The sequence below is a fragment of the Lampetra planeri genome, chromosome 20, assembly GCF_965212315.1.
Source record: "Lampetra planeri chromosome 20, kcLamPlan1.2.h2, whole genome shotgun sequence".
Lineage (NCBI taxonomy): Eukaryota > Metazoa > Chordata > Hyperoartia > Petromyzontiformes > Petromyzontidae > Lampetra > Lampetra planeri.
The window spans coordinates 3994586-4020933 of NC_136126.1; the positions used below are offsets into that span (position 1 = coordinate 3994586).

Consider the following 26348-nt stretch of genomic DNA (forward strand, 5'->3'; position numbering starts at 1 on the left):
GGTCAGCTGCAGCGCTATCAGTGGGGGGGGGGGCTAGAGTCGCTGTCAGTGCGGCACGCGGCAGCGTCATCCGTGTCACGCGCGTGGTGTCGTACGGCACCCGCGAGCTATCGCCTCTTGCTCGTCTCACGTTCTTCTTCCTCTGCTTCTGCTTCCCCGCCGTGAGAGAGGGACTACGTCTTCATAATTAGCCGGCGTCTCTGCGAAGTGGTATAGGCATCATCGCCACTACCACCGCCACCGCCGCTGCTGCTGCTACCGCTCCATCAGCACTCCTCACACACCGTGCCCCACCAAACCTCACGGTGCATCTCATCGCATCGGCTCAACCTTCAACTGCACGGTCGCGTCGTGGTCGTGGTGGATGGTGGTGGTGGTGGTGGTTGTTGTTGTTGGTGGTGGTGGTTCGAGGGGTCATCTCCATTCCGCGGCTTAGACGCATCATCGGCGTCGCTGCTCCACTCCGGCTCGCCAAATGGACAAATCACTTCGCACGTTTGCAACTTTCCAACGCGGCCGCCGAAGTGGCACGTAAAATATACCGACGGTGCGATCTTCCGACTCCACGGTGGAAACCCCGTACGGACGATAGGACAATCGTTGCTGGAGTCGGCTGGAGCTGTGGTGGAATTCACGGCTTTTGCAACGATGACACCTTGATCTCAATCAAGTCGAGAAGAGGAGGTGGGTGTGTGGGTGGGTGAGTTTGGTGGGCAGGAGCGGTCCCAAACATCGAGGCGCGCGTCTCGTCTCTGGTCAAACCTCTGGTCCCGTGACACCGACCGACCGCCACCATGGGCTGCATCCAGAGCCTCATCTGCAAGCCGCGGCGCCTCCGCCGAGAAAACATCGTGGTGGAGGAGTTCTCGGCCACGATCGACTCCACGCCGACAGTAGTTGAGGAGTCGTCGCCCATCGTGCTGCGCTACAAGACGCCCTACTTCCGTGCGTCGGCTCGACTCGTCGTACCCCCGATCCCGCCGGGACAGACGTGGGTCGTGGGCTTCGTGCAGGCGTGCGACCACATGGAGTTCCACAACGTCTACGGAGAGCTGGGAATGTACGTCGCGAATTCACTTAGCGCGCGTGCAATTAACGCGATCCTGGGATGTGGAAGGGTGGGCTGGGGAGTGAGATCCATCATCGTGCGTGCCCCATTCTTCCCCGCACACCCACACACCCATCCCCTCACCCCCCCTCCTCTCCTCCCCCCCAAAGGTATGTTGCTGAGGTTCAATCGTTCACCGATGGACAGTCGCCTACTTATCACTCTCACATCGCGCTTACCATCACTCTCTCTTCGATCGCCATTACCGTGGTTACTGTTCCCGTGAACGTAATCATTGCTCGAGTCACTCGCTTACCGGCGGACAATCGCCTCCTTATCACTCTACTATCGCTATTAGCCTGGCGACTGTTCACCATACACAGTGAATATTATTTTGATTCCACCACCAATGTTCAGGGATCAGTCGACCAGACTTTTTTCGTCTCATCCACCACGCCGTGTTCAACCACCACACAGCAGGTCACAACAACTCACTCACTCACTCACCCAATCACTCACCCACACTCTCACTCACTCACTCACCCACACTCACTCTCACTCACTCACCAAATCACTCACCCACACTCTCACTCACTCAATCACTCACCCACACACTCACTCACCCACACTCTCACTCACCCACACTCTCACTCACTCAATCACTCACGCACACTCTCACTCACTCACCCAATCACTCGCCCACACTCTCACTCTCTCACGCACCTAATCACTCACCCACACTCTCACTCACTCACCCAACCACTCACCCACACTCTCACTCTCTCACTCACACACTCACTCACTCACCACACTGCTTCTCTCTCGGTTTCTTCCCGCACACTGCTCCTCTTTGAAATCCCCTCCGCACATAATCGTCTCTATCCTCCCCCCACCGAGTTCTTATAGAAGAATAATAACCTAGCGCAATTCAAGAAGCGCATTTAATCTCTCTCTCTGCTATTCCAACTTCAACAGTGCTGATTGTTACTGGCCGATTGTCGTTGTGGACCTTTGGGCAGTGTGCCCAGCGACCGTGATTCATATTTTTGTTTTGTTCAGTGACAATATTCACCGTGACTCGTGCGCTCTTGGTCCACCCGCAATGGTCAAATGCCCACCCGGATGTGTGGGTGCGTGTTGTGAGACAAATCCCATTGACAACTTTAGGCGATACCAGCGTTCGCGATAGTACACATGTACTGTGGCGAGATGTTAACTACCTCGCCTGGTGTACAGGAGGTCGTGAGTTCGATCCAGACCCTGACGCCTGCTGTATATTTGGAGTTTGCGTGTCTCTCTTTTGTCATCATCACGGTGGCTATGAGATGTTAACTACCTCGCCTGGTGTACAGGAGGTCGTGAGTTTGATCCAGACCCTGACGCCTGCTGTATATTTGGAGTTTGCGTGTCTATCTCTCGTCATCATCACGGTGGCTATGAGATGTTAACTACCTCGCCTGGTGTACAAGGAGGTCGTGAGTTCGATCCAGACCCTGACGCCTGCTGTATATTTGGAGTTTGCGTGTCTCTCTCTCGTCATCATCACGGTGGCTATGAGATGTTAACTACCTCGCCTGGTGTACAGAAGGTCGTGAGTTTGATCCCCGACCCTGACGCCTGCTGTTTATTTGAAGTTTGCGTGTCTCTCTCTCTCTCATCATCATCGCGGTGGCTAGGAGATGGTAACTACCTCGATTGATATACAGGAGGTGGTGGGTTCGATCCCGACCCTGACGCCAGCTGTTTAATTTGGAGTTTGCGTGTCTCTCTCTCATCATCATCATCACGGTAGCTATGAGATGTTAACTCCCTCGCCTGGTGTACACAGGAGGTCATGAGTTGGATCCCGACCCTGACGCCTGCTACTGGTCGCGTGGCTTTGTCTCCGGGTCCTTCGGTTTTTCCCCTCCACATTTAGAATCGCCGTCACGCGCTTAGAGGATTTGGCTGCTTTACATTTCCACGTGATAAGCCACTTCGTTGAGCTATCAGTGAGCCTTAGCTGGTAAAATAAAAATAAAATGTTTTTACTTTATAAGTGGTGTGAGCAAGCCGTTGGGGGGGCTGAACATGTATCCTTTATACTGAGCACTGTACTTGTTTAGGAGATGGTGCGGTGGAAATTATCGGGTTTTACTTTGCAAAATGAGAGATCATTCTCACTCAGGCCTCCCGTGACGAAGAGAGCCCGTGGTCTCACTGGGTTGCCAGCTGGTCAATGTGGTGCATGGTATCATGAAGGAAGAGAAACATGATTCTAGATTTGAAGTTTGTTGTGACTGCAAGGATTCATACTCTTTGGTTCTTTCGGTAAAGTCACGTAGGTAAAAAATAAATGAAAACAACTCAATTAAATCACAATAAGAGAAGCATGGTCAGCATGTTCAACTATTATTTGCTGTTGTTGTTGTTATTTTTATTCCGATTGTTTACCCAGCAAAGCCACACCGAGTCTCAAGACACTTATCAAGGAGATTCCTGCCAAGTTTGCATAGTATGGGGGTGGGCGATTGATCGCTGTGCATAATTCCCATTTTAGTGATTGGCAGGAATGTTTGTGTAAACACGGGGATGTATGACCAATAGCAGTTACATTGCACGGGTCGTTGTTTTTTGTTAGCTATGCGACGACACCAGCGCATCCCAAAGGTAACCCATGCTGAAAATGGAGAGAGAGAAACACATCAACTCCAAGGAGAAAGCCAACCGAGTCAGGGATCGAACCCAGTCCCTTCTGTCTGTGAGGCACCAGTGTCACCACTGCACCGTCAACCCTGTCGCCCTCTGTGTATATAGACGGACTTTCACTGTTGTGTAACCCAACGCTCGAGTCTTCATACACACGCCCACTTGACTTCAGGCCACACTATTGAAGCTACACGATCTATTCCGTGCGAGTAATCAGAAGCGGAATTAGCTTGCTACCCACCAGCTTTAACGGCACTCTGCCCGCTCGAGGTGAATTACTCGATACAATGAAGATTAGGGTTTGTATGTATTTGTAAGCGTTTACCACGAAACTTAAAGCAATGAATGACGTTTTGCTGACTCGGTCATGTAGGTGACGACGATCCAGCTCCAAGCCATATATTTTGGGGGCTAAAATTAGAACGCTTTTCGTTTTAGAATGTATCTTAGTTATAAGCGTGGCGTTAGCCATATTCGCGTCAATTAGTTTGCTTCGTAGACATTCTAGCACATCACTAGAATGTTGCATTGGTCACTCAATCATGGTTGTCCGTAAGTAGTGAATGTGAAATACGAAAACATTGTCATACCTCAATAATTTACCCACAGAAGTCTGAGCAAGTGCTGAAGACACTTTTGTTTCCACTACGAATGCCATGTTTGAGATATCGGGCCAATTCCTTTTTGAGATATTTATTCATAGCATCATCGTGTGGGTGAATTATGGCAGCAATATAATTATTATTTTAAATACCACACCAACAAGCGACGTGACGTCTTGGTCAAATCACTCCCTCATGGACCAAATATTGTGGAAAAGGCCTTCATCCAGCAGTGGACTAACATAAAGCTGTACATTGTAAAAGGCGAGGCATCTTGACAATTCCATATCAAGTAGCCAGCAGCACAGAGTTAAGGAACGGATATCTTTAAATTGCCAAGAACAAAAAAAAGGTCTTTCCGCTTGAAAAATATGACTCGGGGCCACGGTGGCTATGAGATGTTAACTACCTCGCCTGGTATACGGGAGGTCGTGGGTTCAATTCCGACTGACGCTGGTGTATTTGGAGTTTGCGTGTTCTCCACGTGGTCGCGTGGATTTTTCTCCGCGTCCTCAGGGTTTTCTCTTCCACGTTTAGAATCGACACGTATTTAGAGTGTTTGGCTGCTATAAAATGCCACGTGATGAGCCACTTCGTTGAGCTATGAATTGCAGCCAGGTCGCTTCTGAAAAAGAGCTGCACAGCTCAGTGGTTCTTACCTGGTAAAACAAATAAATGAAATCGTTTCAATTCGTTTATATGAAGCAGGGTTTCTGACTCGCGTTTTCGGAGCACCTGGATTACACTTCAAGCGACGAGCTTTGGACTTAGACGACAATAAACGCGCAGGTGGACTTCTTGTTCAATGACAGCATCGCCGTTTTCTCAAAACTCCACTTCACAGGAGTGGTGGCGCTGGACATGAAGCGGACTTGAGCAAAAGCTTGGGGCTCCAAGCGGTCATCTTAAAAGCCGAGAAATAATATTCTTGGTTCTTTACCGAAAGAAACAAAAATATGACTCCCTGCAGTCACGAAAGCTTTAAATCGAAATTTAGCCGAGTAATTATTTACAATCCATTGTGAGTCCCTCGCTGGGTGACGGCCTCTCCGCACAGTGCCGATTATGGTGACTCGTTTGGCCATACTTCACCACTCCGCGAGCTGGTGAATTGTGTGGGGGTGGATCGGGGTGAGTGGGGGGGTGCTCGAAAGAAGCACTTGCCCCAAAAGTCTGTTAAAGGCTGCACGGGGGATCTTTGTCTTTATGGCGGTGATGGGGTGGGGGGAAGTGCACAGGAGTCGATTTAGATCATATATCACTCACACATCAACAAAAAAGTGCACACATGTTCTTTACAAGTGCAATTCTGTTGACACCGAGCGCCACGTTTTGGGTGCGTCTTGCAACCAGAGAATACGGCAACATTTAGATTGCCACATAGGCTAATTCAGCTGCGATAGACGCTTGCATCACCTTTGCATATACAGTACTTGGCTGTGTTGGTAGAGAAGAGGCGGACACGCTCCGGCATGCTCGCGAGAGCGCACAGCGCAAAACCGTACGGCGCGTTAAAGAACGCACATCGCTAATGCAGATCAATCAATAGGGCAGAGAGGGATCAATGCTGCTTGGCAGCTGATCCACCAACGAGGCTTGACCTCCACTCTCGATTGACCGATCAGATTTGCCGGAACGTTGTCGCGCCGGGGCAAAAGGCGATGATGCATTTCAGCACCGCGGAAAGTTACCCCCGAAGTAGTCGCTACCCCTTTGAATCTAGGCTACATGCACTCTGGTATCACAAGTGCCACGTGGGCTATAATTAATCATTCTAGATTTGAAGCTTTCGTGACTGTAAGGATTCATACTCTTAGTTTTTTCGGTAAAGTCACGTAGGTAAAAAATGAAATTAAAATTAATTTAAAAAATGAAATTAAAATACATTTTAAAAAATTCTTATTTTATTTTTTATTAATTTTTATTTCATTTTATAATTAATAATACAAATATTGTTCGGCACTTTGTCAATCCACCCCTGGATGAAGACCTCCCCTCCCCCCCGCCCCAAACGCCGTATCGTCCATGGGAGTTGTTGGACCATACTTCACCAAGCGGGTTGATGAAGGAGGGGGGGGGACCCCTTGACGGATAAAGATTTCACCCGCTACTGGTGCGTCACCGTGGTCAGGAATCGAACTCAGGTGAACACCGCTCCCCCATCCCCGAGTATAAACAACAACGCGATCCATGTGTCCCACCCACGTCGTTGGTGTCTCCTTTGTATTGTCTCGTTGTCTCCAGCCTGTGTTGCACGTGCGTCTGCTCTGTCAGTGCAAACACAACACGACAACATCATTCGAATGTGATGTTTCTTAATTCTTCGATCAATAATCATCAATTCTTACGCACAGGATTCCGTTTTGCTGTATCGTGTCAGAATCTTTTTAAGCAATGTGAACATAATAATTGGCATGCTTGGCCAACTCCTTCAATGAGCGGTTGGCTTCACGTGCAAGGAAATTGGAGACACGGAGGGATGCCCACGCATGCGAAGGGGGGTTATACTCGTACTGAATGTGCCGCGCAGTTAGATTCAATTAATCATAATCAACGTTTTTTGGTTTAGATCGCGTTATTTATAAATGTATCGTAACCCTCCACCACCCGACACGGCAAATTAGTCAAAAGTGTCACGTTGACAAAAGACAAATAGTTCACTGCTTTAGCCCACCGGTGTGTTGAAGCGTGAAACCACAACATTTACAATTGGTGGAGGGTTACGACACATTTATAAATAACGCGATCTAAACCCAAAAACGTTGATTATGAATAATATTGGTTGCGAAAGCCTACGTGTTAAAGATGCAATTATTTGCTGTCCTGCCATATCCTGGACTACCTCGCAGTCGCACTGCTTTAGAAATCCTGGCAAAACCCCGAGTGGTCACCCAATCCAAGCACGACCCGCGCTCAAAAGGCCGCTTTAGCTTTCGAGGTCTGACATGCGTGTTATTTTAAAGGGGATGCTAACCATGGTGTTATTGCGTGATTTGAAGCTTTCGTGACTGCAGGAATCCATACTCTTTGGTTCTTTCGGTAAAGTCACGTAGGTAGAAAAATAGAATAAAAAATAAATCACGAAGAACTTTCTGGTGCAGCAGCAGTTCTACTGCTGGATTATTATATTATTTCTGTCTGAAGACGATCGCTTGTGTTGCGATCGAAACGTCGTGATTTATGTTTTTTATTTTATCTTTCTACCTACGTGACTTTACCGAAAGAACACAAAGAGCGTGGTGTCATTTGTTCGTACGTCGGACTTCCAAATCCGAAAGGGTCGGGGTGTTCGATATCGCGTTTATTTTTTTAAAATACTCTTGCGTATCTGTCCATCCTAGGTAGAATGCCCTCCTGAGGGGCTCGCTAGATCTGCCCTCTGCTCTAGCGGAGGCCCTTCACAATAACATTTGCCTGGCATTATTATTTTATGAACAACAGCAAAAACAACCCCCCCACACACACGAACGCGGCGTCTATAGCTCCGGCCGGTGTGAAGCGAACGAAACTCTTATAATTAGGCCTAATTTTAGCACGTGTGGCGGCGTGGTGGTGCAACTGAACACGTCTAGAGCAGCCAGCCAGATGATGACAGAGCCAGGCTGAGCAATTATGACAGTCGGAGGCTTGAGCGATTCACTGGAGGAGGAGGAGAGAGAAAGAGAGAGAGAGGCGGGCTCGCTGCGGAGGTTGGCACGCGTGGGGTACAGCCACTCCTGCGGACAAGGGCACTGTACTCGGAATGCCCGATGCCACGTGCGTGGGTGATGCGCGTGGTGAGGTGCGCGGGTGATGTGCGTGGATGATGTGCGTGGTTGAGGTGTGTGGGTGTTGTGCGTGGATGATTCGAGTGGGAGAGGTGCGCGGGTGATGTGCGTGGGTGATGTTCGTGGGTGATGTGCGTGGTTGAGGTGTGTGGGTGTTGTGCGTGGATGATGCGAGTGGGAGAGGTGCGCGGGTGATGTGCGTGGGTGATGTGCGTGGATGATGTGCGTGGTTGAGGTGTGTGGGTGTTGTGCGTGGATGATTCGAGTGGGAGAGGTGCGCGGGTGATGTGCGTGGGTGATGTTCGTGGGTGATGTGCGTGGTTGAGGTGTGTGGGTGTTGTGCGTGGATGATGCGAGTGGGAGAGGTGCGCGGGTGATGTGCGTGGGTGATGTGCGTGGATGATGTGCGTGGGTGATGTGCGTGGATGATGTGCGTGGTTGAGGTGTGTGGGTGTTGTGCGTGGGTGATGTGCGTGGATGATGTGCGTGGTTGAGGTGTGTGGGTGTTGTGCGTGGATGATGCGAGTGGGAGAGGTGCGCGGGTGATGTGCGTGGGTGATGTGCGTGGATGATGTGTGTGGGTGTTGTGCGTGGGTGATGTGCGCGGGTGATGTGCGTGGGTGAGTTCGATTCCCGCTCACGGCCAACATCAGCGACGAATATCTGACTCATCCCTTAAATTAATGTCTAGTGCGGCGTGTAAGCGTCAGCACTGGGGGAGACAAAGGCGGCCGGGCGTGGTGATTGCCACCCACCCCCTCGTGTGTCCTTCCGTCTTTAGTAACATCACTTACCCCAACAGTCTGTTCATTCTTTACGGGGGATTTTTGTCTTCGTGATAATATAATTCAATCACCTATAATGTAACAATCATTCGTTAATCCGTTGCTAGATTAAAGCCTCACCCATGCTGCGTCGGTCATGGGGTGGTTGATTTAACAATACTCAACCAACGCTGACCAGTTCGGGTTAGAGCAAGGCTTGAGGAGGCCGTCATCAATAAGTGTATTGATCGGGCTGTAAATAATTGATTCCTTTTTTTTTGCTGAAGTGACCAGCTGGTTGATGAAGGCGTGGGGTCGGACGCGACTCGGTTGGAGACGCGGGGCCCAAACCCCCGGTTCAAATATGAATATCGCCACTGATTTTAACCACGGACTACGTATCATATTTATCGTCATATATAGCGCGCTAACCGCTGCGCCACCGCTCCGCACCGGGGGGGGGGCGGCTTTCATTTTGAATGCTGTCGGTGTTTGTTCGCAAGGACTTTAACATATCACGGGCAGCAGAATTTGTCGCATCGATTCCGCGGCTAGCAAGGTCACCTCGTCTATCGATCCTGGCCCTAATGGGAAACTACCCGGGCGATTTCGCTTATGCGTTATGCATCTGCGATCGCATGAGCGGCGTATAAATGCCCCCCCCCCCCCCCGCAATAGCCCGGTGCCGGCCGCACATGATCATCATGCCGTGAGTACGTCTCGTCAGACGCACGCCCTCGCGCGCCAGCAAACAAAGACATTGGGGTCTGTGGTGGTGGGGGGGGTGTCAGGACTGGTTCTACTATATAAGCTCGCTAACCAATGCGCTCACAGACAGAACATCACTAATTCACGAAATGCTGCCAATGGATAACTTCAGCCAACACCGCTCCCACCACGCCATATCAGCGCTGAGGTTTTGCAGATCGGATTAGATACCGATTTAAGGCTGAGTCGACACAATAGAACCAATTATTTTTGCCGTGGCCTGGGTTCGAACTTGGGTCGGCGGCTTCGGAATGCAGTGCGCTAACGACTGCGCCAACGCTCCCTGGCTGCTTCTGCTGCTGCTACTGACTTTGCGTTTATTTAACACGCAAGAAGTTACGAACGCGGTGGTCACCTGAGTTCGATCCCCAGCCACGGCCTAGCGTCAGTGGCGAGTAACAACCGAGACAGTTTCGCGGGCCCTCTGCCGTTCGCCAAACCCGCTTCGACCAGCGTGGTGAAGTTTGGTCTTCGAGCGAACAACCCCAATGACCGACACGGCAGGGGCGGTGGTGGAGGAAGGGGGCGGAGGTGCCCTTCATCCAGCAGTGGATTGACCGAGGGGCTGCAGTTGAACGGCTTAAATGCGCAACGCAATTGCCCGGAACGAAAGCGATATTGAAGACGAACTCTCGCGATGTGAGCCTACGGGTGGGTGAATGAATGGAGGAATGCAACTTGCTGTGCACGGCACTGTGAGCGGCGCGAGCAGGCGTAGGGATCACAAATAACTGCGATGACTGCGAAACGAATTAAAAGTCAGGCAGCGTTCTGACCCAAATTTGCACTTCGCGTTAACTCTGCATTCTCACCTTCACAGTGTTGGTGGTCGTACCAAGAGAGTGCTTGATTGCATTTCTCTTTAGCCTTCTGACAAGCAGCAGATATATTCTGTTGCACAAGCACCAGCTAATATACTTCGAACGGCAAATCCCTTTGGCCCACGATGGCCTTATCATAGAGAGTCTCAGGGACTTTCGGCACGAGGGTCCTGTATCAAGATGTGTGCCCAATTCCCTTTGTAAGTTTTTCCGATGCTTTTTTTGTGGGCGGGGGGGGGGAATGGGCGGCAGGGTTCGTTCGTCTTGTTCGGCCACGATGTCCGACGTTTCGTTTATTCCAGCACGTGAAGTTCAAGTTCATTTATTAGGTGTAGCCCTGTGAGCCATTCGGCTCTTGAATCGGGTGCAACCGCAACAAACAAAAAACATGAACAAAAAGCATCTTAAAGTGAATATGTGACTGAGTGCAAACAGAAAATCCAAGAAAAAACAGCAAAATATTGCAGAAAAAGCACCGTACACCAACACTGTGTGCAAAAATCCCAGTGGGATGAAAGTCAAACAACAACAACCACAAGACAACTTAGATTAAGGCCATCAGTCTAACTCTGTACTACAACAAACAAACATGGCCAAACCAAAACACTTTTCGAAAATCACCAAAATAAAGCCATAAAAGCAATGAAACAGTGGTCATAGGAACTCTGACCGAATTTTTACAATCAACGACGTAAACAACATGTACTACCAAACTCTGCAGCCATAATCCTGGTGTTGACTCAGACCGTCATCCCTCTGGGGCCAATAACATGATAGCGCTTCGTGTGGGAAGTCAACAGTGGGTTGTCGTCTGGAGCAACTCAACCCCGCCATAGGAATGTGGAGATTTCATCCCTGGCTGAGCTCTGTAAACAGGAGTTATGAGCACCAATGCCTCAATGTTCCTTGAAAGCAGTGAATAACTTTGATTTTCATCCCAGGAACCAATCCATTGAGAATACAAGTATATTTTACAAGGGAGACCTGCAATGCTTGCTTGTATTGGAGGCTGATACAACCCGTGCCTTCATCTGCATGATTGGTGGGGTGGACGCTTTCACAAATACGTGGCATTTTGAAACTATAGCACATTAAAGAACGGAGGGGTACTGAATGTTGGCCAGTTAATTCAACTCTCTGCTTACCATTTCCTGGAAATCACTTGCGGTGCATGCCAGTAGAAAAACAAATACCCATCGATATTTTACTCGGAATATTTCAAAGCAAATAAATTCACGGAAACGTGGAAAAAGAACACACGGCCGTTGGTAAATGTTGAATAAATACTGCTTAGGGTTCAACCCCGACCATTATTGCCACCATAACTACAGCATAAGCATTTAATGAACTATCATCAACATCGATCAAGATCAACCCACTGCTGGATGAAGACCTCCCCAATCCAACTCCCGCATCTCACTAGCTAACATACTAAAACAGATAAATAAATAAATATACAGTGTACTGTACAGTAAAAGGTGGTGACGTTGCGGGCAATGGACCTTCTTCAGAGCAGAGAGGGGGATGATGGGATATTGCCCAAAATTGTCGCCTGTCTATATTTTCATTTGAAGACCACAGTCTTATTGACGACTGCATTCAGTTGTGTTATTTGTGCTTGTCGCACCACTGCCAACGCAGTATCACAAGATTATTTTAAAAATATATATATTATAAATATGGGACAAATTACTGCAGCGAACCAACAAAGACGGACGGTAGCTATATATGACTTTTGATAGTGAGAACGTTGGGAATTTTGATATTTGTATTTTATCGCAACTGCCCTTTAATGACATTTTTTTTTTTTATCAGGAAACAGTCCGTTTGCGATCACAGTTCCTGTTTAAGAAGGTCTCAGGATATGCATTAGTGTAAACTAAGGGTTAAATATTTTTTCTTGGTTCTTTCGGTAAAGTCACGTAGAATGGAAATAATAAATGAATGTCTCCTCGACAGACCTGTTCTCCACCTGAGGACGGCTGCTTGCGTTGTGGCCGAAACGTCGTGAGAATTATTTTATTATGTTTTATTTGTATTATTTTATCATTTCCATTCTACGTGACTTTACCGAAAGAACCAAGAAGATGAATCCCTGCAGTCACGAAAGCTTTAAATCGAAAGGTTAAATCTTTGTTGAGATTTCCCTGTGCGTGTGTGCGTTCAATCCCCGCTCACGGCCAACACCAGTGACGATATCGGAACCGGTCCTGGGGCTCTCCTAGGTCGACTCAGCCTCGAACGAGTACCTGTTGCGGTGTGTTAAAGCATTGCCACTAGGGAGACAAACGCGGTCGGGCGTGGTTCTGTCTTCATAATCCCTCCCTTCATCGGTGTTCGCTAACAGCAACGCGCCCCAAGAGTCTGTCAAGACAATACGCAGGATCTTTATCTCTCTATGATTGTGGATACATCGATGTATGCTGTAGCCTATAAAGCCTATACGACCAAATCACGTGGAATGCGCCCGATCTCGATAGATCTCGGACGCTAGGCAGAATTGAGCCCCGCACGAGGCTTGGATGGACGTCCACCGTGAGGATAACAGGTGTTATAGGCTGCAGCGGAGGACAATCAATTGTACTGTATACCGCGCTTCAAGGCATCCCTTCTCACCTCCGCTAACCCCGCACTGACGAGCAATGGCAAAGTTTGGTGAAATACATCCACGCGACCCACAACAGAAGCCCTCGTCCAGCGGCGGATCTACAAAGGGCTACACGCGTACATTGAGTCGATGGAAATAGGCCCACTGCGTTATTAACGTAATGGTCGGGCGTGCCGTGGTCTCTACGTGGAGATTAAGGACTTTATTTATATTATAATTGGTTTTTTACCCTTTTATCTGGCAACAAAACTGACACCTTTTTTTACAAGGAGTCATGTTTGCATGGACCACAATACCTGCAGTCGGAATGCAAACAAAAAGCACAACTCTGATAATGTACGCACTGTCCTTGAAGTTGATTGGTCCACACCCGAGACAGCTTTCCTTAGAGCCTAGTCTCACATGGTGTTGGACCAGATGACGCCAAAAGAGGTATCACGTAATCTTGTAATTTACTATCGTGAACGAACCCCATTTCGTTTTTTTTGCATGGCGCTGATGAATGCAATGCAGTCTGTGCGGATTGGTTGGGCTGGACGCCTCTGATCGAGTTTATCACGGCCTAAACGGCACATGTTGAATTTGAGCTGACTTTTGAAACTCCCAACTCGTGGCTTGATAATGCTACAGCCGATTTCTGTCGAGTGAGGGTAGAACACTCTGGAATGCTGGCAGGTGTAGGCTATCTCAACCTATCATCAATCTTTCTTCATGATCATGATCATCACTTTGTCATGGCCTATCCACTGCTGAACGAAGACCTCACCCCACAATTAATTTCGCTCCTGCTCATGAATGTTTTTTTTTCAAACCAAATTTCTGCGGTGGTCGTTCTCTCCTTTGGCTGCCGTTACATCCCCAGTCTCGTCCATTGGTCCTGCCCAGGCCTCACTCATTTTCATTCAGAGTCAGCCATTTCACAAGTAGTACTAATCGCATATCTGCATTTCCCATAAATATGCTAAATTCCTCTTGATATGCAAATTCTTTTGTCAAGGCGCTCTTCCCCCCTCCATCCCAGCTTAAATAGCCGCTCCAAGCCTGGGGTGTGTCATTCAGACTCTGTCTTCTCGACAGACCTGCGTTGTGGCCGAAACGTCGTGAGAATTATTTTATTATGTTTTATTTTATTTATTTTATTATTTCCATTCTACGTGACTTTACCGAAAGAACCAAGATGATGAGTCAGCGTGATGCTTCGAGCACGGTCGGCTACGTACGCTGCTGAAGAAGTTCAACATGCACAGTGTGTTTGTTTTCAAAAATGCGCGTGTTCCTCTTTCTGACTCGATATAATTCCGAGCACGCATCTCTCCATGCTTCATTGTGCACTTTTACTTACCCAATGCGAGTCTATATACAATATCTATTGTGCTCATCTTCTTGGTTCTTTCGGTAAAGTCACGTAGAAGGGAAGTAATAAAATAATAAAAATAAAACATAATAAAATTATTTTATTACTTCCCTTCTACGTGACTTTACCGAAAGAACCAAGAAGATGAATCCCTGCAGTCACGAAAGCTTTAAATCGAAATCTCTTGTGCTGTCTCTTCGCGAAAGTTTGGTGGCAGCCTGAGATATCCATCAGCTCACGTCCTCCGAAGCGTCTGCCCGGAGGCCACTCCGTTGCTTGAAGGTTGATACTGATAATAATTTAAAATCCTTGGTTAACCCATTGCTGGGGTGAAAGCCTATCCACATCGTGCCAGTCATAGGGGCTTTCTTCGCCATACTTCACCACGCCGGCCAGTGCGTGTTGGAGAAGTTGAGTGTCCCGGGATAGGTTCAGACATCACTCAGCAGCTGACGTTCGCTGTGACCTGAGATTACACCCGGAACGCTGGCTTCATACGCACGGCGCGCTAACCACCTACGCCACCGCTGCATCCTTCCTTGATGTTATCAGTCGATCCCCTTCTTCATCACCCTCCTCCTTCTACGCTGACCAATATATCATTGGTTGGCTACACGGTTAGAACAGTTCCCAATGGTTTGGTCAACGGTCGTTCGTCATAATCACAGTTTCTCGCGAACAATACAACGGTGGATCTTCGGTGATACTGGAATTTATAAAGCAATCGGAGAGCAGCTGCCCAGAAGGTAAGCGCGCTGCGCCGTGAACCGGGCGACCTGGGTGCCATTCCACGGCTGACATCGGTGCCCGGCGAAGCCTAAACCGCTACGGGGGCCCTCTGCAACTTATCCAGCCGGCGCTGACGAGCACGGCGAAGAATGGTCAAAGGATCCTCTCGCTGACAGAGCGATGGGAGGCATTCTCCCAGCCACTGTCAGTTGCGAACAAATCATCATCGAGCAATACCGAAGCACGGTGATACGTTTCCCCCAAGGACTAATTTTTGCTTAAGAAACAGGTGAAATGTTTCGAATGGAAACTTGCAAAATGCCACTGCCTCACTTGCACCATTCACGGTTTTTACCACATAATCATCACCATCATCACGATCCATTTGGGCAGACACCCCGTAGGTTTGTTTCCACTTTCCTCTCTTGTCCTGTGCCAACATGCTCAAGCAGTGACACATCTTTCTAGCACAAATCTCTTGCGTCGTTAAGCCATTCTCCATTGTCGATTCAGTCTCAAATGAGCACCTGGTGATGTGTGTGTAAACATCGCCACTGGGGAGACAAAGGCGGCCGGGCGAGGTGTTGGCCACCCTCCCACCCCGGCATGCCGTGCCGGCACCCTTCATAGGTGCTCGCAAACAGCACTTGCACCAACAGTTGCTTTAAGGCTATGACGGGGATCTCTGCCACTGCCCTCTCCGGCAGCGCAGCAAATCGCTCTGGCTCGGTCACAACTTCTGTCACGTCCGGCTGAAGCAGGTCCTGCAGCAGTGCTGGAGGCAGGGAGGGAGAGAGGAGGTGGTTTTAGCCACCACCACCACCACCTCTACATTCTTATCGCGTAAAAAGGTGCAACTATTTGTCATCAGTAGCCATCAACCTTTCCGTATAGACTGTACGTGAAGTTGATTTCCTGCCCCGGCTAGGGTCAGCAAGCGGCGAGTGACGCCTGATACGGTCCTGGGTAACCGCTCTCCCACCACACCTCCCCCGCCCCTACCGCCCTTCACCAATCCCCAATGACCAGCGTGGTTAGGTTTGGTCACATAACCTCACACGACCCCGGTATCAGATCTGAAACCAGTGCCGGATTATCCTCGGAGCAAAAGTAGCTGCATGTGCAGTAGCTACGGGCCCGGCAATTTCAAGGGCCCCGCGCTAAATGCTTTCAAGCTATCAATTCCGTTTGAGTGATTCTGCACTTGCTCTATTACTATAGTACTATAACGCCTTCAACTTTTACGAACGACTGGGTGTTTAAGTTTAGCGATTTGTCGTATTATCTGGCTGTATAGCAAACGGAAAAATAAAATTATTTTACTATGCAAGTAAAAAATGTGGGTTTTAATATTCTTATTTAATTTATTTAATTTACCAAAGAGTAATTCCTGCAGTCACGAAAGCTTCGAATCTAGTTTTAATATTCTCTTTATTTTGGGACCCTTTATAACATATGCTACAGCCCCGCACTCGCTTCATCCGGCACTGTTTGAACCCCTATATACACAAACACACCGGCTATAACCATCATAACCCACACGGCGTGGGGCGGCGATCAACATTTGGAAACGAGTATTTCTTATCCTATTTCATCCATCATCATAAACGAATCATCATAGACTATTCCTTATGCTCATATGACCCTTCATACAGGAATGCTTACACGGATAAAGTGTGTAATATTAGCATCAACCGTTTGCAAGATAGATGTGTGCTGTACGTGCGAAATTGAAATAGCTGGAAGGTGTCACCTTTTTTCTATATTTCTCACACACACGACAATATAAATACAATGTTGATTTGAAGCTTTCGTGACTGCAGGAATCCATACTCTTTGGTTGTTTCGTTCTGCGTGACTTTACCGAAAGCACCAAAGAGTAATATAAATATATATCATATTCATGTCGCTTACAATTACAAAGAATTACAACCACCGCGATGCCTAAGCGATTGGCGGTCCTCGGCAGGATGCAGGGAGATCTCGCCACTGATTGACGAGCAGTGTCTGCGTGCGCCCTTGCTGGCCAATCATCTCGACTGTGGCATGCCGCTCTTTTAAAGCCGCCTTCGGCTATCGGCGGAGCGTACAACATCACAGCTGTCGACCCGTCACGGTTTGACCCTGTATACTTGTACAGGGGAATTGAGTTTGCAGGTCCGTACAGGGTACAGCCGTTTCAATGCGGGCAACAAACATTGCGTGGTTTTGTCTACTTGTTTGTGTTTCTCCCTTGTGATGGGACTTTTGTAGGGTGAACGTTGAGATTTAAAAGGGCACGGGGTGACCGATAAGGTCTGAATTGGTCTGTAATAAGGTAGCGCACTGATAAGGGGGTTGACAGGTATGTAATGGTGAGCGTAGTGGTGAGTGTAGTAGTGGCGATTGTCTATTTGTTCGTGTTTCTCCCTTGTGATGGGACTTTTGTAGGGTGAACGTTGAGATTTATATGCGGCACGGCGGTGACCAACACGGTCTGAATTGGCCTGTAATAAGGCAGGGCACTGATAACGGGGTTGACAGGCATGCGGAGTCACATTACAATCAGGCGCAGGTTCGTCGCCAACTTGAGGGCCCGCGTCAATCACCCCGCACGCGCTGAGCACGTGGCCGCACGGCTCGCACGCCGCGCCAATTACAGAGCAGCCGAGGGGGGGGGGGTGAGCTCAGCCTCTCTCTCCTCTCTCTCCACCACCACCACCCCCACCCACCGCCCTTGGAGCACAGTGGCGATTCCGTGGGTCACTCGCAGATGCCGCAAATTATTTTTTAGGCTCCGCTGTGCGGGTTACAAAACGTGGGCCCGGTTAAACTGCCCCGATGCCAGTTAAAGCCTGTGGGCTTGGCATCGCGGGCGAAAGGGAAATTCGTCGATGTGGAAAAGAGAAGATGAGAAGCGAGACTCTGTGGGTTAGGACCAATTACGGACGGCCGATGAACGGACGACGCGGGCATTGCCTCAGGTTCAACGATGTCGATGTTCAATCTTGATTTGAAGATGTTGATGTTGCATTGAACAGGGTGGCCCAGATGTCTTGTGACCCATCCAACTAATTGACCCCTCACATTTGCTACCCCCCCCCCCCCCTTTACATATAAATTTCTGTTTAAAATAAACCTTCCTCTAAAAAAATATATATTACACTTGAGAGAATTAAATGGGAGTCACAAGACATCTGGGTTGTCGCCTTGTCGTGTTGGAGAAGCTCACGTGACTCAATGACGAAGAGAGCAAAGCCGGCGGGAGCCTTCGGCTCCCAGCAGGTCCAAACAGTGCCGGATTAGGGACCCTAAATAAATAAAACAAATATTAAACCACTAATTTTTTACTTGCATTGTAAAGTAATTGTATTTCTTCATTTGCTATACGGCCAGACAATCCGACAAATCGCTAATCTTAAACACCCAGTCGTTCATAAAAGTTGAAGACGGTATAGTACTATAGTAATCGAGCAAGTGCAGAATCACCAAACGGGAATTGATAGCTTGAAAGCATTTAGCACGGGGCCCTTGAAAGTGCGGGGCCCGTAGCACGTATAGCTACTTTTGCGACAAGAATAATCCGGCACTGGGTCCAACCATGCCGGACTGGTCAAAGGTTAGAAGACAGACGAAATGGGCAAGCCCTGGTCCTCCAGGTTGGGGGTTGGGCAGGGAGCTAACAAACCCACCCCGTGGAAAAACAAACCCCATAATTTTTATGGAAACTGCAAAAAGAACACATTCAATGAAGCAGAGAGAGCTGCTCAAGACAGTCCAGCATGGCGTGGGCTTGTTGCGGCCTTACGCTCCACAGGGAGCGAAGAGGACTTAGTGAGTGAGAAGACATCTGGACCACCTTGTACATTAAACTCGAGGCAAGCATCGGATGAATGGTATAATTTAAAATGCATTGCTCCCCCGATAGCCGATTGCAATACGTGTGAATTGTCGAATGCACTTCGTGACCTGGAGACGATGATGATGATGCTGCTGCGTGTGGGTTGTGTCCTTATCCCCCAGACCGAAACCAGATCCCCCGTCGTGCTCACCACTGGGGGGGGGGGCGGGGGGGGGGTGCCATCTGTTGTCCGCGTTAAGTTCCGCGCACGCCACTCCGCGCCACGTTGATACCAACCAAATCAACCCGGAATTGCGCCGCCCGATCTCATTTTCGATTTCGGAAGCTCGGCGTGCAGGGTCGAGCCCGCATTGGGCTCGCGTGGGTGGCCGTGGGCTCTGGGGCATGCGCTCCCAGGTTGATATCGGCGGCCGCGGAAGCTGAGCTTCGTTGCGGGCAGCAGAGGGCACTGCCGCAAATTCCATTGTTGGCCTGTGCTATTGTCTCTCAAATAAGCTCCCCCACCCCTCCCTTCCCAATTACGGACCGACAGACAGATCTAAAGGATATCAAAGCTTTCAACCTCCTTCGGAATTGCGAACGAAAAGAGTCAGTGATTCTAGATTTGAAGCTTTCGTGACTGCAAGGATTCATACTCTTAGGTTTTTTTCGGTAAAGTCACGTAGGTAAAAAATAAAACTAAAATGAATAAAAGTAATAATAGAAATAAAATAAAATAATAAATCACGACGTTTCGGAGGCAACACAAGCTTCCGTCTTCAGGTGGAACCGTCACAGCACAATTGCTCTATCAAGTAAAGAGAGAAGTCCCAAGAGACCCGACCTTATATATACTGGTTAAGTAAGAGTCGGTGAGTGGGATGGGGGGACGTTAACCGGACATTCCCTCCCAGCAGATCGAGCTGGGAGCTGCCGGCGCTGCGGGACGGGCACGTCTCGGCCATCTCCGACTCGGACGGCGTGAGCTACCCGTGGTACGGCAACACCACCGAGACCGCAAGCATGTCGGCTTCACCAAGGGGCGGCGGCAACGGCGGCGGCGGCAGCAACAACAACAACAACGGCAGCAGGAAGCCGATCCGCGTGCACGTCAGCATGAACGACAACTTCTACCCCAGCGTCACGTGGGCCGTGCCGGTTAACGCCGGCGGCGGCGGCGACGCGGGCACGGCGCCGCCGACGCCGTGGCTCAGCCGCGTGACCCGCGACCAGACGTTCACCACGTGGCTGGTGGCGCTGAACCCCGACACGCGCGAGCGCCTGGTGCTGCGCACCGTGCGCTGGCGGGTGCGGCTGCGCATCGACGTGGAGCCCTGGCGGCCACTGGGGCAGCGCGCGCGCCTCGTGGGCCCCGCGCGGCAGGAGCAGCCGCTGATTCTGCCGCGCAACGAGCCCATCCCGACCAACGCGCTCGAGAGGCCGAGCGCCAACGACGCGCAGGTGCTCATGTGGCGACCCAAGTGCGGGCCCTGCGTCGTGGTCATCCCGCCCAAGCAGTAGGAGTCACCCAACTGTCCGGCTGTGTAGCTGCCCGGCTGTTCAGCTGTCTGGCTGTTCGGCTGTCATGCTGTATAGCTGCCTGGCTGTCTGGCTGCCTGTCTGTTCAGCTGCCCGGCTGGTCGGTTGTCTGGCTGTATAGCTGCCCGGCTGTTCAGCTCTCCGGCTGTTCAGCTGCCCAGCTGGTCGGTTGTCTGGCTGTCTAGCTGCCCGGCTGTTTGGCTGCCTGTCTGTTCAGCTGCCTGGCTGTCCAGCTCTGTAGCTGTTTGGCTCTCTGGCTCTCCGAATGTCCAGCTCCCTGGGTGTCGGGATGTCTGGCTATCCGGCTGTCTATCGTCTTTCCATAGCCATCTTCAGTGCCATTTGTCTTCAACGCCATTTGCGCACTGCGCCAGCATTCAGTGCACAAAGCAGCAGAAACTCCAGCGTGCCTCCGAAGCATTCCGATATGCCACAGGTATCAGGGTGCTGCGAATGTGAAACTCATATGAGACTAAAATGCCGACGCGGGAATATTATTGGGAAGGAATATGCCTGGCGTCTGTGAGATTGTGAGGCGGTCTTGCCTTACGATGCCACTACCATTAGAGTGTTAGAGCGATGTTTGACTTGCGAGTTGATAATTTAATTTAAAAATAGACGAAGGACGTTCTCTCTCTCTCTCGGATGGAAGCTACTTGAGCACAAAGTACTGTACAGGAGAAAATAGTGGAGAAAATAATCTTCAAGACAATCATGGACTGCAATGTGACAAGGCAAAACATGTCCCGATATAAAATGACATTTTAATGGACGTCAATGCTGAACTATTTGTGGAGTTATTTTTATTCGCAATTATATTTTGAGAGAAAAAAAAACATAAGCAGTAAACGCAATTTAACGGACGATCTGAACACTGAAATGTGAACACGGGTTGAATGTGATTGATGAGATTGTTGATTTTTAACAGCACCCGGAATTACAATCACTGCCATCCTCAAATGTGTATTTGACACACACACACACAAACACAGTATGGCACAACAACTCAACTGTGATTGCAGAGCGAGCTGTTTCAAAATTACACTCACAAAGAGGAAGATTCAACAATTTACAACCGCGCACTTATGCGGAGGAAAGCAGGATGTAAATAATCCGCAAAAAAATTCGACAAGGTAGCATCGCGATTTTGAAAGCCTCCTTTTTGCTGGGCATCTGTGAAAGGGCAAGTCCACAAACATGGCTTAATAATGTATTGTCTCTCAACCGCAATGAACAGGATTATATGTGGCATTCGTTACATTGCTTTTGCCCAAGACCAGATGCAATTTGCATAGGTCATTGCGAGCCAAGATTAGTGGTTCTTTTACAGCATGATCTAATGTGTCAAGAGCTTCTCTCTCTCTCTCTCACACACACAAATGCTTCCGTTCTGCTGACAAACCTGAGCAAGCCACGGAGGTCAGGGGAAATTATCGCGTGCAAAAACTGCTGACTTATTTTTGGTGCGTGCGCGCGCGTGTTTGTGTGTGTGAAATTCAATCACTGTGACCAACTTTCTTCCCCGTTCTTTTTTTAATTTCCGGCCCGTGAAATGATGCTTTAAGGCCGTACCCACCGTACTCATTGTACCCGCAGGGCCGGCGGCCCTAGCCATGAACGGCTTTCGCACCTGACAGCCGGGGAGTGGCTCATTCGCAGAGAGCGGTAAGGGGTGGTGGTGGGGGAGGAGTGGGAAGAGACAGGGGCCCAATTTTTTCCGAGGCGCCACGATCCACACCGCGTCGGCACCGCCGCTACACGCGGACGTAGTCAAACTCCACCACCCCCCCCCCCCCCCCCCAAATTCATTTCTTCGAGATAAATGAACGCGCTTTGTCCTCTGGTGAGAACTGATTAAATATGAATGTAGCCGCTTACGCTCCCTCGTCGACGGCACGCCACGAACCCCGCAAGTGGTGTCCCCCCCCCCTCCCTTCGTGGAACTGGAGCCATACTGACAGATGCGTGTGGGGGGGGGGGGAGGGGGGCTTAGTTAAATTGCCAAAGTTTCCCTTTGCCCACGTGGGGTGGAGCGGTGGTGGCAGTGGCCCACGTGCTGCGCTGTGAACCGAAGCGACTTGCCGAGTTCGATTCCCAGCCAACGGTTAACGGCGGAGGCGACGATGTCTGAAATGGTCTCGCGCGTGCCACGGATTTAATCACCAACCGCGCACTAACTGGCCTGGTGAAGTGCAGTCAAACAATTCCCATTATATCGACGTGGAGTGGGGGAGGCCTTCGTCCATGGGCGGATTGGCAGAGGGCTGTGAATCGTCCAAATGTTGATTGTTCCTTTTGTAAGGGGGGGGGGGGGGGCGGGGGGGGACGTGACTTAGCCTCGAGACTTGGCCCAGTGTGTTAATGTTGTCACACTGTGCAATTCACGAGGAACAAGCCAGCGGATTTTTTTTTCTTCTTGAATCTGATGTCGAGGCGAACGAAATACGACGCACGTAACGATCACTCGCAATCGCTCGCAGGCTTCACGTTCGATTCCTTGCTTAAATTAAACGAAAAATTCGGCTGATTTTAATCGAACTCAAAGGTTACAACCGCTCACCTGGAATGACTGTACTGAATAAGCGTTTTTCCGATGTATTTATTTATGCCATTACTAATGTTAACTGTGATTTTAGTTATTTAAATAATGCGTACCATTGCATGTTTACGCATTCTAATTATAAGGAGATGGGTAGGTGTACAAGATCACGTCACTTACGCGAGCAATAACTGCATAACAACAAATCCTGGCCTGCATTTCGTATTCAGAGTCCGTGTAGTTCCAAGCCTAAACTAAAAAATGCACCATATTTTTACTCAAACTATTTTTTATTTTACCAGGTAAGGCCCACTGAGCTATGTATTTTTTTTTTCAGAAGCGATCTTGCCACAAATAATATCTCAACGAAGTGGCTTATCACGTGGAAATTTATAGCAGCCAAAAACACTTTAACCGCATGGCGATGTTAATTCTAAATGTGGAGGGAAACCCCGGAGGACCCGGGAAAAAAAAACACGCGACCAGGGGGAGAGAGAGACACCGCAAACTCCAAATACACAACAGGCGTCAGGGTCGGGATCAAAACCTACGACCTCCTGCATACCAGGCGAGGGAATTAACATCTCTCATTGTCCAGCGACGATGCTATGCATGCTGCCGTGGGTTTTTTGTAATAAATTGTTTTGTATATAATTTAATTGTGACCGAGAGGGCTATTGTCTCATGTTAACAGTAGAAAAAAATATGTACAATACCGTAACTATAAACAATAATAAACATGAATTTGCAGTACTCTTGTTCAATCCACTTCTGGATGATGTGTCACTCAGGAGGAAAGGACCGGGGTGGGTTTATTTGACCATACTTCACCGCGCTGTGCAGGGCCGGTGAATGGGGATACCCAAGACCAGTTGAGATATTCCCCACCGATGTTAGCCGTGACCGGGCATCAAACTCAGGTAAGCTGAGTTCATAGCGCAGCGTGCTAATCACTGCGCCACCACTCCTCCTTCTCTACACCCCCGTATCAGCATGGCGTCACGTGATTAAACAACTATCGTGAGTAACTTGTGTTCGGACTTGTCCTTCATCCAGCAGTGGATTGAAAAAGGGACTGTAGAATTTATCCCACTTTAATTGACGCATATTCATCACGTACATACTATATATATGTACAAATGTGAAAAATAGCTATATGGCTCCCGAAAAAGAGCTATTTGGCTCAGTGAGCCTACCTTGTAAAAATATATACTGTATTTTTTCATAGATTAATCGACGTCGCTGGTTGTATTGTTTCAATGCCCGCACGGCGGTAATGCATCTGGAAGGTGTTGTGAGTAGGTCCGCGATGCATGTGAGTGGGCAAGTGAATCGATGAGCCACACCAAACCATGCCGGTGGCCGGTGTCGTACACGTTTTGAGTGTCCAGCGCACCATCCGCAATATTATTGTTGTTGTTATTCTTCTTGGTTCTTTCGGTAAAGTCACGTAGAAGGGAAATAATAAAATAATACAAATTAAACATAATAAAATCATTCTCACGACGTTTCGGCCACAACGCAAGCAGCCGTCCTCAGGTGAAGAACAGGTCTGTCGGAAAGACAGCGTCTGAATGACAGCCCTGTTCTTCACCTGAGGACGGCTGCTTGCGTTGTGGCCGAAACGTCGTGAGAATTATTTTATTGTTTTATTATTATTATTATTATTTTATTATTTCTCTTATACGTGACTTTACCGAAAGAACCAAGAAGATGAATCCCTGCAGTCACGAAAGCTTTAAATCGAAGTTGTTGTTGTTATTAGACGTAGCAAAGGGCTTCATCCGAACTGGAGCCTGGAGCCGGTCCGGAGCTGAGCTGCAGAAAATATTTAACGAGAAAATTAATGCCCCTGGACATATATATATTTATATACTGTATATTTAAGAGACAAAACACACAGTCACCACTTTATCTCCCTTCAGCAAGGCGACGTAAGTGCTGATCGTGATAACGGAGGGAAGTTTTTTGTAAGTGGACACCAGCTCACGAACAGCGGGTGCTCGAGTTCTGAGCAAGTGGCCAATTGTGTGGTAGATTTTTCAATATGCGTAACCGTATTCTCCGTATTAGAAGACGCTCCGTAAAGTCAAGACGCGACGCGACACTCGTCTTGCTCGCACGCACGCACGCCTACCCCCAACGTTTGCTTTAAAACACAGGGAGGGTGGGGGGGGTGTATAATCCACACAATACGGTAATTATACACATTCCTGCGGAGGGCGCTGGTAGGAACGTTGGGTTGCTCGTTCAATGGCCAGGGTCAACGGCGGCGTGGTGTATTCCGCAAATATGCCCGACTGTGAGGGCGGGCACAAGCCGGCGTGAGTAGGTTAAACGTTGAGTTTGATAAGGGCACCACGGGGTGACCAGCACCACCCCTCCCACCCCCCACCCAGCCCCACCCTCCCCACGCAGCCCCTCCCCACCCTCCCCACACAGCCCCTCCCTCCCCACCCAGCCCCTCCCCACCCTCCCCACCCAGCCCCTCCCCACCCTCCCCACCCAGCCCCACCCTCCCCTCCCCACACAGCCCCTCCCTCCCCACCCAGCCCCTCCCTGCACGACGGACGGACGGACACAATAATCCCCTGTGGGCTGGTGTAACCAGGAGGTTCCTACCAGTATTATGGGACAACAGAACTCCACTTATCAGCGGTACTACTGCCCACGACTCATATTATCCGTGGCACCGTTGATCGAACCAAGTACCATCGGGGACACGTCGGGCAAAGGGCGAGGACTCCACGCCTCGGATGAGCGCGGTTGGCTACGTGACGGTGCGAAAGAAGTTCAACATACACACACGCATACATAGCCCTTCCACCCCAACTTGTAAGTGTCGCTGTACCTCTGCACCTAACCCACCCCCCCCCCCCCCCCCTCTTTTGCAATGTGTGCTGGTGTCTGGGCTTTTCTCTCTCTCAAAAAATAAAAAAGAACAAAAATTGAACAACCTGCAAAAAAACTATAATGTCCACACACAAAAAAACCCAAAACATGAAAACATTACGAGGACTCTTACGTTTAAACAAAACTGCGCTCAGCTCACTCGGGAGCGCCTCCCTCAAGAATGGTGAAGCGTTGTGTTGTTGTTGTCGAATAAAAGAGCACAGCTCTGTATTATATTTAAACGATGCTGCGCTCTCTGACTTTGCGACTAACACAGAACTCGATCGGGTTCCTCTTCTCAGCTGCTGCTGTGAACCGTGATTGTCAGTGACTCTTTTTAAACTTTAAAAAATATATTCATATTGTTCCCAGGTAAGGCCCACTCAGCTAAGTGTATCTCTTGTTCAGA

General features: G+C 49.2%; 1 protein-coding gene across 2 annotated transcripts; it reads left to right on the forward strand.

Annotated features, from left to right (window-relative positions):
• Positions 1-37: 37 nt before the first annotated feature.
• On the forward strand, positions 38-23800 carry LOC144724291 (protein FAM78B-like). Of its 2 annotated transcripts, none has more exons than XM_078603275.1 (2): positions 38-1060; positions 19884-23800. In XM_078603275.1, the coding sequence occupies exons 1-2, from the start codon at positions 795-797 to the stop codon at positions 20488-20490; spliced, it is 873 nt and encodes a 290-aa protein (XP_078459401.1). In that variant the 5' UTR covers positions 38-794; the 3' UTR covers positions 20491-23800. The 2 variants fall into 2 exon arrangements, with proteins under 2 accessions (XP_078459401.1, XP_078459402.1); XM_078603276.1 differs by having other exon boundaries at positions 19887-23800.
• Positions 23801-26348: the final 2548 nt, after the last annotated feature.

Coding starts and splice junctions, on each gene's coding strand:
- LOC144724291 (XM_078603275.1), top strand. CDS start 795: ATGGGCTGCATCCAGAGCCTCATCTGCAAGCCGCGGCGCCTCCGCCGA. Junction 1,061..19,883: donor GTCTACGGAGAGCTGGGAAT/GTACGTCGCGAA, acceptor ATTCCCTCCCAG/CAGATCGAGCTGGGAGCTGC.